Raw genomic sequence first — 16272 nt, 5'->3', positions numbered from 1 at the left:
TCAGGAGGCTGAGACAGGAGAATCACTTGAACCCAGGAAGTGGAGGGTGCAGTGAGCCGAGATGGCGCCTCTATACTCCAGCCTGGGCTATGGAGCAAGACTCCATCTTAAAATAAAATGGTTAAGATGTTGTCTTAGTCCATTTTGTGTTACTATAACAGAACACCACGGGCTAGATAACTTAGAAAGAACAAATTTATTTATCATAGTTCTGGAGGCTGAGAAGTCCAAGAGCAAGGCACCAGCAGGGCAGGGCCAAGTCTCTTTGCTTGCAAGATGGCATATTGAGCACTGTCTCCTCCAAAGGGGAGGACTACTGTGTCCTCACATGACAGAATGGTAGAAAAAAGTGAACCCACTCCCAAAAGTCCTCTTTATAGTGGCATTAATCTGTTTATGAGGGCAGAGCCCTTAGACCTAAACACATGCCATTAGGCCCCACCTCCTAACACTGTTGCATTGGAGGTTAAGTTTCCTATTCGACCATAAATTTTGAAGGGAACAAAACATTCAAGCATAGCAGATGGTAAATTTCATGTTATATGGATTTTACCACAATTTTAAAAGTTGGGATTCGGGGGAAGAATTCTTTTTTTTTTTTTAATTTATTTATTTTTTATTATTATTATACTTTAAGTTCTAGGGTACATGTGCATAACGTGCAGGTTTGTTACATATGTATACTTGTGCCATGTTGCTGTGCTGCACCCATCAACTCGTCAGCACCCATCAACTCGTCATTTACATGAGGTATGACTCCCAATGCAATCCCTCCCCCCTCCCCCCTCCCCATGATAGGCCCCGGTGTGTGATGTTCCCCTTCCCGAGTCCAAGTGATCTCATTGTTCAGTTCCCACCTATGAGTGAGAACATGCAGTGTTTGGTTTTCTGTTCTTGTGATAGTTTGCTAAGAATGATGGTTTCCAGATGCATCCACGTCCCTACAAAGGACACAAACTTATCCTTTTTTATGGCTGCATAGTATTCCATGGTGTGTATGTGCCACATTTCCTTAATCCAGTCTGTCACTGATGGACATCTGGGTTGATTCCAAGTCTTTGCTATTGTGAATAGTGCCGCAATAAACATACGTGTGCATGTGTCTTTATAGCAGCATGATTTATAATCCTTTGGGTATATACCCAGTAATGGGATGGCTGGGTCATATGGTACATCTAGTTCTAGATCCTTGAGGAATCGCCATACTGTTTTCCATAATGGTTGAACTAGTTTACAATCCCACCAACAGTGTAAAAGTGTTCCTATTTCTCCACATCCTCTCCAGCACCTGTTGTTTCCTGACTTTTTAATGATCGCCATTCTAACTGGTGTGAGATGGTATCTCATTGTGGTTTTGATTTGCATTTCTCTGATGGCCAGTGATGATGAGCATTTTTTCATGTGTCTGTTGGCTGTATGAATGTCTTCTTTTGAGAAATGTCTGTTCTCGGGGGAAGAATTCTTAAAACAAAATCCTTCGACCACTGTTGACAGCCCTGGCTCTAGTCATGTGACCGACCCCAAGTCATCCTGTTCCTCGCTTTTTTCCTGTCCATGTGTCCTTGGAGTTTGTTCCTGGGCATAAACCCCCGTGGTTTTAAGGTGCACATTGAAAGAAAGCATTCAGTAGTCTCCCAAAAATGTGAAGGAAGAACCATCTGCAAATTCATGCATTGTGCTTTAGTTTCATCTTCTATTCTCAATACTAATCACCTGTTTAAGTTGGGTCTAGACTCAGTTAAAATTGTCAGCTCCTGAAAGTTCATTCTGAGCCTGACTCTCCCATGAGAAACTGTAAACGTGGGAAATTCTAACACAGCTAGGAGGTTCCAGCACACTGGACCTTACCTTACCTATAAACAACTGGGCTTGGTGTATGTACCAGAACATCATGATGTACCCCATAAATATACACAGTTATGAATTTTCAATTAAAAAATTATTAAAAATAAAAATAAAATAAAAATAAACGATTGGGCTTGATTGAAGAGGCTAAGCAAAAATGCAGTTTTCAGGTTTTGCTACTTGCTTTTCACTAGAATAGATCCAGCTGTGTGTGGTGCGATTTTGTTTTACATTTTTTTTTAACATACCATTTTTATTTACTATCATAGTTTACTGTATACATTCTACTAGGAGAGAATATAATGTCCATAGTATGAACAAAAATTGACATCCTTTTTTTTTTTGGAGACAGAGTCTCTCTCTGTCACCCAGGCTGGAGTGCAGTGGTGATCTCGGCTCACTGCAACCTCCGCCTCCTGGGTTCAAGCGATTCTCCTGCCTCAGCCTCCTGAGTAGCTGGGACCACAGGTGCGCACCACCACGCCCGGCTAATTTTTGTATTTTTAATAGAGACGGGGTTTCGCCATGTTGGCCAGGATGGTCTCGATTTCCTGACCTTGTGATCTATCCACCTCGGCCTCCCAAAGTGAAAACTGGCATTCTAAAATGTAGACCTTTAAAGTCGTCAACCTCTACCCATACAATGGTTGAGAATATTGTAGCAGGGTCAAACGGACAGTTGTTATTACTAGTATTATACCTTATTTTATAGAGTTCTTTATAGTGTGCAAAGTGTATCCCCACATATTTTCTCATTTGGATGATCTAAGCATCTCTGTTTCTACAATTTCAGCACTCTGTGAATTATCTTTAGCAAATGTTTCTTACCCGATCGTCTTCTATCAATCAACCCGGCAGGTATCAGCAGTTCCCCATCACAAGGAATATAAGCTTATTTTAATAACATTTGAGGCAAAACCTAATTAGAAAAAACAAATCCCTCATCAATTCCTGTGATTTATTCTAGAGCCAAACATCTGCAGCCCAGTTTCTTTGAATGATAGTCTCCCCTGTCCTATGAACAACTGAGAGGTGAAGCGGTGTCTTGTACAGGTGTAAACAATATGCGGGAACACAGCACAAAAACTGCAGGGACGACTTTAGAAGAAAAGCCCCCGCTTAACTCTTGATTTGCCTCTTGAGTCCCAATGGGGCAAAGCACTGTGCAAGGCTAAGAAAGTGAACAAGACAGGCTTCTATCCTGTTTTACTATAGGTTCTGTCATTATTTACATATGTCACGGCCAACAGATGAAGCGATGACTGCCAGGAAGAAGACAGTTTGTTATACTCACATCATGGGGCTCTACATAAGGAGTTACTGGGGTTGGTCTGTAGGCAGGAGGAGGGGGAAACTGGCAAGAGCCTTTATTGTGGTTTGCACAGGAAAGAATGGGCAAGGTGGGGTCAGAGCAGGTTTAGGATTGGCTAGTTTGAATAATTTCAGCAGGCTCTGCAGGGTAGGAGCTGTCGCTAGTTGCATGGTACCTAGCCAGGGGTAATTAGGGTAGGAGAATACTGGCCCCCAGTAAATGAGACAGTAGAGGCGTGGATTCAAGATTGCAATTTGACAGAAGCATTCCCAGGACAGTTGTTTGCTGTCTCTAGAAACTGGCTAACCCTGGGAGGGGCAGTTTCTCCAGGGTCAGAAAAGCCCCAGATGTCAACGCATTGGAATACAGAAAATAAAAGACATGGTTAACACGCCCCCGCCCCACCCAAGGACTTACACTTTATTGTGGCCCGCAGGAGGAAGCTGAACCTGACACACAAATCCCCAGGCCTTGGTCTCTTCGATTGTATGAGGAGGAGTTCAGATTGTGTAAATGACAAGATTTCTGTAAAGTCTCCCATCCGCAATTCCATGAAGTAATTAAATACGAGAAGAAGGTGGCAAATGCTGTAACAGAATTGAGTGCTCTGGGAAAAAAAGGAAATGGTGGCTGAGAATTGAAAATTGGGATGGTTTGGAAGGGAGGCACCGATGCTGGGTTAGGGAGTTGGCATGGAAAGGTGATGTGGATGGGCGGGCTGGTGGGGCCGGGGTTGAGGCATGGGGGATTCTTCTTCTGAGAGTCACCAAGCAGAAAACAAGAGTTCACCAGCAAAGAAGTATCTCCACCAAAATGTCCAGTGCCGAGGTCAAGAACCCCTGAGTTTGAGTAAGAACTGGCATGGAAAAAGTGCATGGATTTGTAGTATCCCAAGTCAGCAGGACTCGATGTTCTCCAGGACCTGGCTGGAAGCAGGAGAAGAGAAAGGCTGGAACCAGCTATTTCAAGGCATTTGGTCTCCTCTAAGCCTGGCTCTCAGGGACTGGGGCTGTGAGGAGGGGAGGTATTGGGCAAAGGGTACAAAGTTTCAGACAGGAGGAGTAAGTTCTAGAGGTCTGTTCAGCATGGTAACTACAGTTAATAATACTGTATTGTATAATTGAAATTGCCAAGAAAGTAGATCTTATTTGTTCTTAACACGCACACACAAAATGGTAAGTATGGGCCAGGCACGATGGCCCACGCTTGTAATCCCAGCACTTTGGGAAGTCGAGGCAGGCAGATCATCTGAGATCAGGGGGTCAGGAGTTGACCAACCTGGCCAACATGGTGAAACCCTGTCTCTACTAAAAATACAAAAATTAGCTGGGCATGATGGCAGGCGCCTGTAATTCCAACTACTTGGGAGGCTGAGGCAGGAGAATTGCTTGAACCCAGGAGGTAGAGGTTGTAGTGAGCCGAGATCAGGCTACTGCACTCCAGCCTGGGTGACAGAGCGAGACACCATCTCAAAAAAGAAAAAGTAAGTGTGCGAGGCGATGCATATGTTAGTTACCTTCATTTAATTATTTCACAATGTATACAGATATCAAAACATCATGTTACACATAGTATATATACACAATTTGTGTAATTTGTTTGTCTATTATGTCTTAATAAAGCTGGGGGGAGGTTGGGCACTTGGCAAAAAAAAAAAAAATTAATGCATCCCTACTGTCTCCTAAGCTATACTCCACGAGCATGGAGACTATATATATCTAGCTTGGCCAAAGCCTGAAATATAATATTACTCAAAATATTTTTGTTTAATGAATAAGAAAATAAATTATTTAGATATGTTGCTATCCTCATCCAGAGCCACCTTAGATTTCATGACAGAAACTGGATTTGGTTAGTTGAGGTTTGCTTTTAGTGTAAGCCAAATTTTGGATTTTTATAAGTTAAATCTGTTGACTTTTTTTTTTTTTTTTTTTTTTTGGTAATTTCTTCTCATTCTTCTAAATTTACAAAGTCCCTCCCATACACTCCTCAGCCCTCATCAAAGATTTGATGAATATCCTCTTCTCTGTTCTTACTAGTTTCTCGTGGGTTTCCTTCTTTAAATATTCAACTGTTTTGGCCAGGATGGCTGGGTGCAGTAGCTCACACCTGTAATCCCAGCACTTTGGGAGGCTGAGGTGGGGAGATCATCTGAAGCTGAGAGTTTGAGACCAGCCTGGCCAACATGGCAAAACCCTGTCTCTACTAAAAATACAAAAATTACCTGGGCATGGTGGCAGGTGCCTGTAATCCCAGCTATTTGGGGGACTGAGGCACAAGAATCACTTGAACCCGGGGGGCAGAGGTTGCAGTGACCCCAGATCACGCCACTGCACTCCAGCCTGGGCGACGAAGGTAGACTCAGTCTCAGAAAAAAAAAAATAATAACTTTCATTCTATCTTTCTCAGAGGGTGGTGCAGATACCCATGGTACTCCTTGTGATAATGTAAGATGATTTAAGGAATTCTATTGATAAATATTCTTGTGGTAATGGTTGTGTAGGGTTTTTGTTAATAACTTTGTAATCAAGACATCAAACCTGTATTTCACAGATGATATTGCTTAGGGTAAGGGTAAGTTTTTAAAGATGGGTCCGTTTTAAAATTTAAGTGGATAATAGTGGATAATAGTGCGTGCAGTTGATAAATATGAAAAACTGGTGATAGGGATCTGAAAATTACTAAAGTTTGGGAAACATTTGTTAAATCCATTTTTTTCTGTCTAGAGTAAGGTAACGCTCAACTGTTTTTCTCCCAACTCACCACCAGATCATTAACCAACCATTCCAAACCATTTATTGAATTACTGTGCTTGACTTAATGTCTGGCCTAGCAAGTCTCCCCTCCCCACAAGGAGTTCTAGGGTCCAGCTGGGGGCATGCGAGCAGACAGTGACCCATGGGCCATAGCACATCCAGCAATGCCCTTGGGACCTGACCCAGATGAATGCGGGTTACAGGACCGGAGCTGACCCGACATTCCCGACCCCAACGTGGAAGTACAAGAATGCTGTTATCCCAAGGAGATATTTCCAAGGGGAAATGAGGAGGGACAAAAATAAATATTAGGCATCAAATTAAAATGAGAAGACCCAATGATACTCTTTGTAATTGAGAACTAGATTTGTAGTGATGAAATTCGGAACCTTAAGTAAAGGAGAACTAAAGTGAGAAACTGGGTAGGTCATCATACCCTTTCTGTTGTCTGGTTATCTGCCTATGAAATGGGTGAATATAGCCTGTTGCCAAATAATGTAGAAAAGACAATTTATCTGGAAAAGACATGAACATATAAGCATGCACACACATGTGTGTGCACACAAAATGTGATATATACAAGTATGCGAATCCTAAGGAAATCAGATACAAAACTCCAGACTTAAAACCAGTGTGTGGATAGGTACTAACTCCCCCTGCAGTGTTCTCATTTAATGACAAGGTTTCCTTTCAATACACAGCTTCCCCAGTGATTTTAATTATTTCTTTGGAGTCGGCCAACACCTTGACTGAAAGGCTAAATGGAACTTTAAAAATGAGAAGAGCACCCAGTACCTCCCCAAACCGCATACCCCGTCATTTTTTAATTAATAAAAATAATGAATCTCACATACAACTTTTCTAAAACATGCAGGGCAAAAAGTGGGGGGTTCTCAAGGCACATGTATTTATCCATTCCCCACGCCTAATGTGTCAGTGAAGTGGGATGAAACCATGTGGCCAGACAGAATGGGATTTGGCAGAACCGAATAGAGAGTAGGGCTGGAAAGGGCCTTAGAGTGCTTTTACTTCAAAAGCCTATCCTACAGAGGAAGAAACAAGGGATCTCATGACCCACATACACCCTTCTCACTTCCTAGCAGAGTGACACCACTTAATACTATTTCTTTTGCCACCAAAGAGCAAATTGCGATCACTTTTGAATGGAGGCACTGTTGAGTTAACCTTGCTGCCTCTGTTGAATTTCTGGAGTCTCAAAGTTGGAGAGAATGCAATGGACAACAGCTCACTACATGTGAGTGAAAGCAAGAGAAGACAGCCAGTGGGTGCTGAGTCATGCTAGAACAGATGCTGAGTCATGTTGAATCTTGCTATCCTGTGGGATTCACCAGGGGAGACTAATCCCCAGGGAGTTTATTTGCTGTCTTGAATGTGGGTCTCAAATGAGAACCTGGGTACTAATTGGAAGAATATTCAAGTGGGGAGGGAGGCAGGGGAGGATCCAGGAGGTCCACACCCTGTAAAATGTTTGGGCTGTGTCTGGGGCCAGGACTTTGCCCATTCTGGAGAGTCCAGAATGAGGTCTCTTCCTCCCTCTGTAGTTTTCCTGGTGGGCTGTGGGATCTCCTGGCAATTGAAGAGGGCTTTGCAAAGATGCGCTGGGTTTATAAATAATGCATTTCCTTTGTCTTGCAGGAATTCGGGAGGCAGAGGTACAATCAGATCAGCTGTGAACAGCTTACATAGCAAATCTAATAGGTTTGTAAATTAGATTTTGTGTTCATTTGTTTTTGCTGTAAGGCAGCTATTAATCTGCTTCTCTTCTTTGCTGGATGGTGCCCTTCTTACTTAGCAAATAGATCTGTTTCGTTTCACTTTGGCTTTGCATTTCCCTAATCACTTTTGGGGGGAGCTGTCAATGGAAGATCACATGAAATGGCCCAAGGTCTAGAGGCTGCAGAGATGGAAAATGCAGATGGGTAAGAGTCACTTTCTGGAAAAGAGCCCACCCACTTTGCAATGCCTAGGACGCCAATGAGCTTACTCAAACTTGCATGTTTGCTAAGCAATGGAGACCCTGAAGGGAACCAGGATTTTCACTCAATTTCATTGCGGTAAATGGTTTGTCCAGGAGGTTAAGATGGAAAATAAAGCATTCAGAAACTTTGCTGAGACCTCTTAAAATATTTAGAGAGTCAACACAGTAATGTTAACCCCGATTATTGAACGTATGCTCCAAATTCTGAGTGTTTCTACTTCATGTAATGGTGCAGAACAGTCATTGCCAGGGGACAGCTGGATGCAGGAGAGCATGCAAAGCCAGGATTGCCCCTGGCTGTGGCTGCACCATGCTTCTGAGTCCCCATTCTCCATCAATGACAAGTGCCCCATAGCTATGACCTGTAGTCTTGTAAGCCTGAGCTTAAGGAGCAGTGGAAGGAAGTGCCGAGTTATATGATGTAAACAAAGGCTACTCCACAAAATCAGGGGCTCGTTTTGCTTTCTAAATACCTTATTTTGGTCATCGTAGGAATAAGAGGTCCATATGATGCAGACGATAGTCTATTATTTGCTCTTCCGTATTTTTTTAGATCTCTTTTCTGTATGAGACCTGTGAAGTACATCTGTCCCTGACCCTGCATGACTGACTCGAGAAACTGTTCCCTCTTTCCCTGACATCATTGCTTCTAGCTCTCTAATTACCTCTTAGCCACCTTGGAGCTAACAATGAAGCCTGTGTTATGCCAGGTGAAATGCAAATATGACAGAAAGAAAGAAGGCCATGTGCTCCTAAGTCCCTCTCTGTTCTATTAGGAAATGATGGCCCTGTTTTGGAGAAAGAAGATCCTGCCCCTGAAGCCCAAGTCCTCGTGGTAGCTTGAGGGGCCACAGTCTCATATTAATCAAGTATGAGAAGTGGAAAAAACAGTCCTGGGATCCAGGCAGCCCTAGCTTCACCCCTGGTGTCTGTTAGCCAGGGCCTTAGGCAAGTGATTTTACCCCTCTGAGCCTTGGCTCACCCATTTAATTAGAATAATACTGCAGTGTCTTTGAGGAGTGTTTCAGGATTAGAACCACCAAATATAAGGATCTATCTAGCCCAGCACCTGATATGTTAAAGGTAGTTATTTGATGCTTGTTACTACCACTGTGGATATATCTGTGGCATCATAGGAAGGTCACTGGGGGTGAAGTTCAGGAGTTGGGAGGTGAAGCAACTTAAGCCTGAGATGTACCTCTAGTGTCATTTTGGAAATGGGGGAAGGGACTGGAAACAGGAGGACATATTCATTGAAGAGGAATACCTCAACTCACCAATCCAGCATGTTTGTGCAGCACAGAGCGTGTAAAACCTGTGAACCGAGGTGGACCCTGGAGTTATTTAATCCATCCCCTTTATTTTACAGATAAGAAGGCTGGAAATCTGAAGTGACTTTTCCAAGTCCACCAAGGTAGACTGCAACTGGGCCAGGGTTAAAATCCCTTAAGACCATAATGGGCTATGCAGGATGCCATCCAAATTTACCCTGGAAGGTGGAGACAGAAACGAAATTTTACCATTATCCACACCAGCATTTATCTCTCTCCCTTTCCAACCTTTACCATCTTGTGTCCTGGAGAAGTCTGGAAACCTTTCCTGGAGGTTTCCGAGCAGGTGCCCTCTCCAAGTATCCATAATAGAATTCCTCTGCAGCTCCTTCTTTCCTGAGAGCCTGGTGCCATCCAGTGTGCCCCAGTCTCTGAGAAGCATCGCCCTAGACTGAACCCACTTTAAGCCATAAGATGCCAGGGCCCAATCACTGATTTCTGATGAGCACATCAGCTAGCCTCTTAGGACGATAACTCCTCATCACCAACGTTAAAGCATTTCTGTTGTGCATGCCTACGCACTTACCTACTGAGGTAGGCTTCAACGAAGCTTGGGCAAAGCTGCTAATTCTGTGTCCCTGAGGTCAGTGCCCCTGCCTGTGGTCTGCATAGAAGTTGGTGGTACCAAAAGGATGCAGCAATGCCAGCTCCTGCTAGAGCCTCATGAGGTGGCAGCCAGTGGGTCATGCCAGAAACATCGGTGCTCCTTTGAAAATTCCAGAACCTCACGAGATGGATATCTGTCTCTTCTACACCCTGTTTCTATAAATGGGCAATCTGTGGCTCAGAGAGGTAAAATGATTGACCCACAGTCACACAGTTTATGAAATCTTTCCACTGTACCCTCTGTTTCTTGCATGAAAACAGTAAAAATTCCAAAGGGTTAGGTCTTGTGTACCCTCTCAGAAGCTCCCTTAAGCCTGCATACTAGGAAGAGTTCCTCTGCCTTACTCAAAACTCATCAATTCTCTATCCTCTGCAAAGTTACAGATATTTGAGTTCGAGACAAGTGATATCAGCCAGGAGTCAGAAATACTGAGGAATGGAGGTGGGTAGGTGAAGGGAACATGTGAGACAACATGCACCCCTAAACGAATTCCTTCTCTACCTACAAAAGTCAAAGTAGGTCTAGCCATGGTGGCTCATGCCTGTAATCCCAGCACTTTGGGAGGCTGAGGCAGGCAAATCTCCTAAGGTCAGGAGTTCGAGACCAGCCTGGACAACAGGGTGAAACCCCATCTCTACTGAAATACAAAACTTAGCCAGGTGTGGTGGCATTCACCTGTAATCCCAGCTACTCAGGAGGCTGAGACAGGAGAACTGCTTGAGCCTGGGTGGGGGAGGTTGCAGTGAGCTGAGATCGTGCCGCTGCACTCCAGCCTAGGCGATAGAGTGAGACTCTGTCTCAAAAAAAAAAAAAAGGAGAGCGTCTGGTTTAGAACTCACTAACAGGATTTCATCTTTTTTTAACTTGGCTGTTTCAAGATAAATGGAGAGGACATAGATGTTTGGTTTGAACTCTTTAAAGCTTCAGAATTTGTCATCACAAATCCACTTATTCTAACTGGGAGAATCTGCTGTCAGCACAGACAAAAAGAACTTTGGATGTGACCCACATACATCTGTGTGCATCCGGCAGCAAGCCGGCTGACTCTTACACTGCCTTCAAAGATAGAATTGTAACCTAGTTTATAGAAACCTACTAGCATAGATTTCAAGCCTCTGAATTCAAGCCAGTCCTATAATACCTGGTGTTCCTGAGTCAGATGGAAAGGGGGTGTTTACCCAGAATCATGATCCACCCAGGGAATATGAAGCCAGCCAGTTCTTTCATTCACCCGAGGCTCCCCCAGGATCGATTTCAACCTAAATTCAACAATACTTATTTATTGGGCACCCGCTATGTGAGACCACTAGGGAATATAAAATGAATGCTGGAGATCCCTTGCTTACAGTCTCCTATGAGGGACAGCACAGATGACTGTGTAACAAGGTCCATGTTTCAAGGAGCATCTCAGAGTTACCCTCAAGAGAGTGATGGGGCCGCCAGGGAGGAGGGGGAAGCCACAGGCTACAATTACATTGTCCTGGTATGAGTTCTTGTTTTCTCTTTAAGTTTGGAAGCCCTTGATTTGATACTTTGTGGTTCATATACCTGCTCCTTGTAGAGTTTCTTATCAATAGCTTGAATAAGAAATATTACTCTTCTGACAGAGACTGCCAGGTTTTACCAGGAAAAAAAAAAATCACTGGGGGCGGAGGAAGAAAAATAGGTTTATCACCCTCCTTCCTGTCTCCAAGAATGTATGTAGGTTATACCTGAGGGACAGAGTTTGTGCATTACTGGAAGATAAATAGACTTCCTTCTCTTCTCAGGTAATAACTGCAATTTTGCTCTTCTGGAGAAGTTTACATTCAAGCCCGTGCAAAAACAAAACTATTAGACTTGTCATCGGCTTGCTAACACATCATGTCTACCCCCTTCCTTTTTTTTCTCCTTCCAGAGCTGAAGTTGTAATAAACGGCTCCTCATCACCAGCTGTTGTTGACAGAAGTAATGAAAGCATCAAGCACAACATCCAGCCAGCCTCATCCAAATGGAGACATAACCAGACACTCTCTCTGAGGATCAGGTACTGGTAATTACCTACAGGACAAGAAGTAGTCTTGGTCTTCAGCACACACCGGCAAATTGCCGCTCTTCATCATCTAAAGAAGTCAGGATAGAAATAAAATGTTTACCTCCCGCTGAGGCAGGTTTCATCTGTAAGTGATCAATTGGAAATAAAAACCCCAGACAAGCCTAGCGGCCCAGCCTGTGCATTTGGTGACTGGGGCCAGGCGGTGGCAGGAACACCCGCGGAGGTCCTGGACTCAGAAGCAGCAAACCTTGAGTCTCGGGTCAGCAGCAGAGGGAGCCTGGGCAGTTGGAAGCCACAGGTGGCTGCTTCTTCCCAGGCATAAAGAGTCCTTACTTGTTGGGGCCTGCCTGGGATTCACATCCCCTTTCAGTGACAGTCCTCCAGTTTGTTCTTGGAGAGTTGCTCCCTCCCTCAGCTTTTGTGGCTTGCGTAGGCTGCTCCTCCCCCACAACATGAAAATGAAAACCTAGAGCCATAGGGGCATCCGGAGAACCCAGGAACTGACAGGACACCCAACCAGAAAGCAGAGGTCTGTTTAGCCAGAGAGCAGCTCTCGCCCTGATCTATTTCAGAGCACTGCAGGCGTCATGGGGTAGTGGCAATGGGGAACCATAGAGAAGGAATTACAACTTCAGCATTTTGGACACTTAGTTGAGATGTAGCCATGATTGACCCAGCAAATATGTGTAAGTATAATCCAACTATTTAGTTCCAGGCATCATGCTGGGGCCCCGGGGGTGCTCACATGAATCAGACATGCTAGGTGGGGACACGAATATAAGCGAAGACAAGACAACGTGGTATGACATACACATTAGGTGGTGCTGCATCTTACATATATAGAGATGGAAATAAAGAGGCCATGCTGAGCAAAGAGTCATTCATTTTGTAAGAAGACTAAGAGGACTGGTCAGGAAAGGCTGGCCAGGAGCAGTGGGTTTTGAAGGGTAATTAGAAGTTCACCAAGCTGCTTCCCACAGGCAGAGTCTGTGATCTGGTGCTTGTGAACAGTGCTGCAGGAGCAGGAAGCAGGGGGCAGGGAATAGGAGGGTGAGGTTGGGATGGTAGCCAGGACCAGATGGGGAAGGCCTTGATGACCATCCCAGGCCATACTATTGGGAGAGAGGAAAGCAGCCACCAGCAGTGGCGCCACGCAGAGCAGGGAGTTGCCCCTGCCACAAGGCTCACTATCAAAATGGAAACGCCCCTGCACCCTAGTTCTTGAAGCTTAGTTTTGGGACCTGTGCAGGGCTGGGGAGTTGAAAGGCATGAGCTCTGGGGACCTGGCAGCTGAGAAATCATCTGAAGTAGCAGACTCCCTGCCACCCTGCACTCCTTACTCAGCGCCTCTTCAGAGGCCTCCTGGTGGCCCTCCATCCCCCTCACAAAGCCCTAACAGCTGCCCCCTTTGATCAGGGGCACCGTGGAGTCAGCAACCCCAACTGCATTGGTTCCCTAGGGCTGCTATAACAAATTACCACCGACACAGGGGCCTAAAACAACAGAAATTTATTCTTGCACCGCTCTGGATGCCAGAATTCTGAGCACCCCCTTGCAGGCTCCAAGGGAGAACCCATCCTCTTGCCCTTTCCAGCCTCTGGTGGCCGCAGAACTTCAACCCCTGCCTCCATCTTCATGTGGCCCTCTCCTCTGTGCCTCTGTCTTCTTCTCTTCTGTCTCCTGTAAGGACACCTGTCATTGAATTTAGAGCCCACCCGGGTAATCCAGGATAATCTCATCTCCAGATCCTTAAGTTAATTACATCCGCAAAGATGCTCTTTTGAAATGTGGTCACATTCACAGGTTCCAGGGGTTAGGAGGTGGACATATATTTTAGAGGGGTCACCATTCTCCCCACTACACCACCGTGAGTGAAATCCTCCTGCCAGTATGAGCTACCCATGGTCCCCAATGTCCCTTTCTCCAACCATTGGGTAGAGAAATAGCTCCCCCACCCCTTGTGAAGACAAGACTGTGTCCTTCATAAAGACCCTGCAAACACAGTCCCCTCAGCAGCAACAACATACCTTCACCCAGAGGGAAAAAGAATTTCCTCCAGCTTCAATTAATCATCAAGAGTATTCATAATAAAAGATTCTGCAAGTGATTTGGAATGATGTTTAATAATTGATGGTAATTTCTCATAATTAGTTAGAAATTAATTCACTCACAGAGGTGTTTATTTATGGGCTTTCTAGGGGCTCTCTTTGTTTTTAAATACCTTGGGGTAAGTAATTGCAGAGGTTTCAGCAATTTCCCAACTATATGAGTTTGTCAAGTCATATAATCCTTGGTAAAGCACAGTAAATAAAAACAATGCCTCTGTTTTCCATCAACAGATACGAATTATTCTGCAAGGGTAGTTTCCCCTACATGATAGCAAGAGATGCAGGTCATTAATAAGGAATGATAATGGATGAGAAGCATCAAGCTTACCAAGCGTTCTAGCTGCCCCCTGACTTCCCCAGAGGCGCTTGAACCTGGACACACATTAAAGTTACCTGGGGAGCTTTTGAGAGCAATGCTGAGAACTGGGCCACTCTCAGAATCAAGATTTCTCACATGTAAGCCTGGAGATTTGAAGTATTTAAAGGTTCCCCAAGTGACTGAATGTGCAGCCTGCTGGAATGTACCACAGGTTGTGAACATCTCAAATCCAGCAGGCTTTCAGGCCTCAGTGTTACTATCTGTGAGATGGGAGAGCCATCCTGCAGCATCTCACATTTGCAAAGGGCATGAAAATTCTGCACCTCCAGGACTCTGAAAACAAAGAACAGCATCTTTGTATCTGTTCTAGATAGGAATTTGCAGCAGAATATGAAATTAATTTCAGCTTATCTAGGTACCCAATTTCTTTCTCTTTATGACTGGAATCATTTCTAAAAATCTCGGGTGATTTAAACAGTTCTTTAAGTAAAACCCCCAGCTAGGATTCTCAGGCTCCTTAGGGGAAGGCTGTGTGTTTCAGGTGAAGCTTTTTTGGCAAGTCCAAGAGGACACCCATCCCTTTCCTGACCCAACTCAATCTTTTCTTTGTGCTTTGCTAGATGATTCGATTCAAGAACTTTCTCTAAATCAAAGCTACCCTAGAGTCTAGAGAGCTGTCCTTTGCTCTGAAACACCACAAAGGAGCCCTTCTCTGTGGGACCAGGAAGGGGTCCATATTTATGATCCCCCCCACCCATAAACACTAGATAGCAACTAGAGGGGGGCAGCAAGCGGACATGCTCCAGCTTGCAGGATGGCAGGCCATCCTCTCAGTGTCTCAGAGGTGGAAAATGTCCATACATGTCACAGTATCCATCCCCCCAGAAAGCTCCTTTGCCCAGAGAAAGCTTCCGTGGAAGAAAATGGGCCAGTAAGGAGTGAGAGGCACCTGTCCTCTGGCTTTCTGCTCCTAGACTTTAGTATCCTTTTCTCAAAATCTAGGAAGTGTGGGAATAAAAGAGAAACTTAGATTTTGTACCTAACTGTTCATTTTCATCCCTGTCACAGGGTGGCCCTATATCCCCCTAAGAGAGTGAGGGTAATGTAAGGTCACCAAATGTCTGGGTGTGCCCCAGACTGAGGGGCTTTCAGGGACATGGGACTTTCAGTGCCTAGGCCAGGCAGTCCTGGGGAAACTGGGGTGATGGGCCACCCTTCCTTCTGGGGCCCGCTTGAGGAGCTCACCTCCAGTCCTAATGGAGTGATTTCCCCGAGCAGTTTTCACCTCGCACAGGAAGAGGGTGTAACCCTGGCAACCCCCATATTGGCCACCACCGTAGTTGCTTCTGGGCCACTTCTGGCCGTCCCTGCCTGGAACCCATTCTCAAGGGCATCTGAACTCTCAGCATACTCTGTGTGTTGGCTGGGCTGCAGCCACCCTGCAGGGTGACCCCGGATAGGAAAGGCTGGGCTGGCAAAGGGCAGCTGGCACCATGGAGACTTTCCTCACACATGTTTGCTTTTCACAGGAAGCAAATTTTAAAGTTCTTGGATGCTGAAAAGGACATTTCTGTCCTAAAGGGAACCCTGAAGCCTGGAGACATTATTCATTACATCTTCGATCGAGACAGCACCATGAATGTGTCTCAGAACCTCTACGAGCTCCTCCCCAGGACTTCGCCACTGAAGAACAAGCACTTTGGGACTTGCGCCATCGTGGGCAACTCGGGGGTCTTGCTGAACAGCGGCTGTGGGCAGGAGATTGACGCCCACAGCTTCGTCATCAGGTAACACGCCCCAGCGGGCACTCTGGGGCCAGAGCGGTGGGCACGCTGTGTTTCAGCAGAGCATTGCCAGTTGTCCCAAGAGATTGAAACGAGGCCTTGGCGGAGTTAGCCCCTACTCTCAACCATGACTGCTCATCAGAATCATTTGGGGAGCTTCGCCTCCAATGTCCAGA

At 45.2% G+C, this 16272-nt stretch overlaps 1 protein-coding gene across 2 annotated transcripts in view; it reads left to right on the top strand.

The window, feature by feature from the left end:
- The window catches only part of ST8SIA2 (ST8 alpha-N-acetyl-neuraminide alpha-2,8-sialyltransferase 2), a 76503-nt gene that overhangs the window by 29990 nt on the left and 30241 nt on the right, over positions 1-16272 (top strand). Inside the window, exons 2-4 of one of the 2 annotated variants that reach the window (XM_050798047.1) lie at positions 7570-7632; positions 11748-11876; positions 15842-16099. In XM_050798047.1, the coding sequence (XP_050654004.1) occupies positions 7570-7632; positions 11748-11876; positions 15842-16099 (450 nt within the window). Of the gene's footprint in view, positions 1-7424; positions 7633-11747; positions 11877-15841; positions 16100-16272 lie in introns of those variants that run through there. The other variant, XM_050798046.1, reaches the window with a different exon arrangement.

This window comes from Macaca thibetana, chromosome 7, assembly GCF_024542745.1.
Source record: "Macaca thibetana thibetana isolate TM-01 chromosome 7, ASM2454274v1, whole genome shotgun sequence".
In the NCBI taxonomy this organism is placed as follows: Eukaryota; Metazoa; Chordata; class Mammalia; order Primates; family Cercopithecidae; genus Macaca; species Macaca thibetana.
The sequence above is the reverse complement of the archived record's forward strand: the minus strand, read 5'-3'. Positions and strand labels throughout refer to the sequence as shown.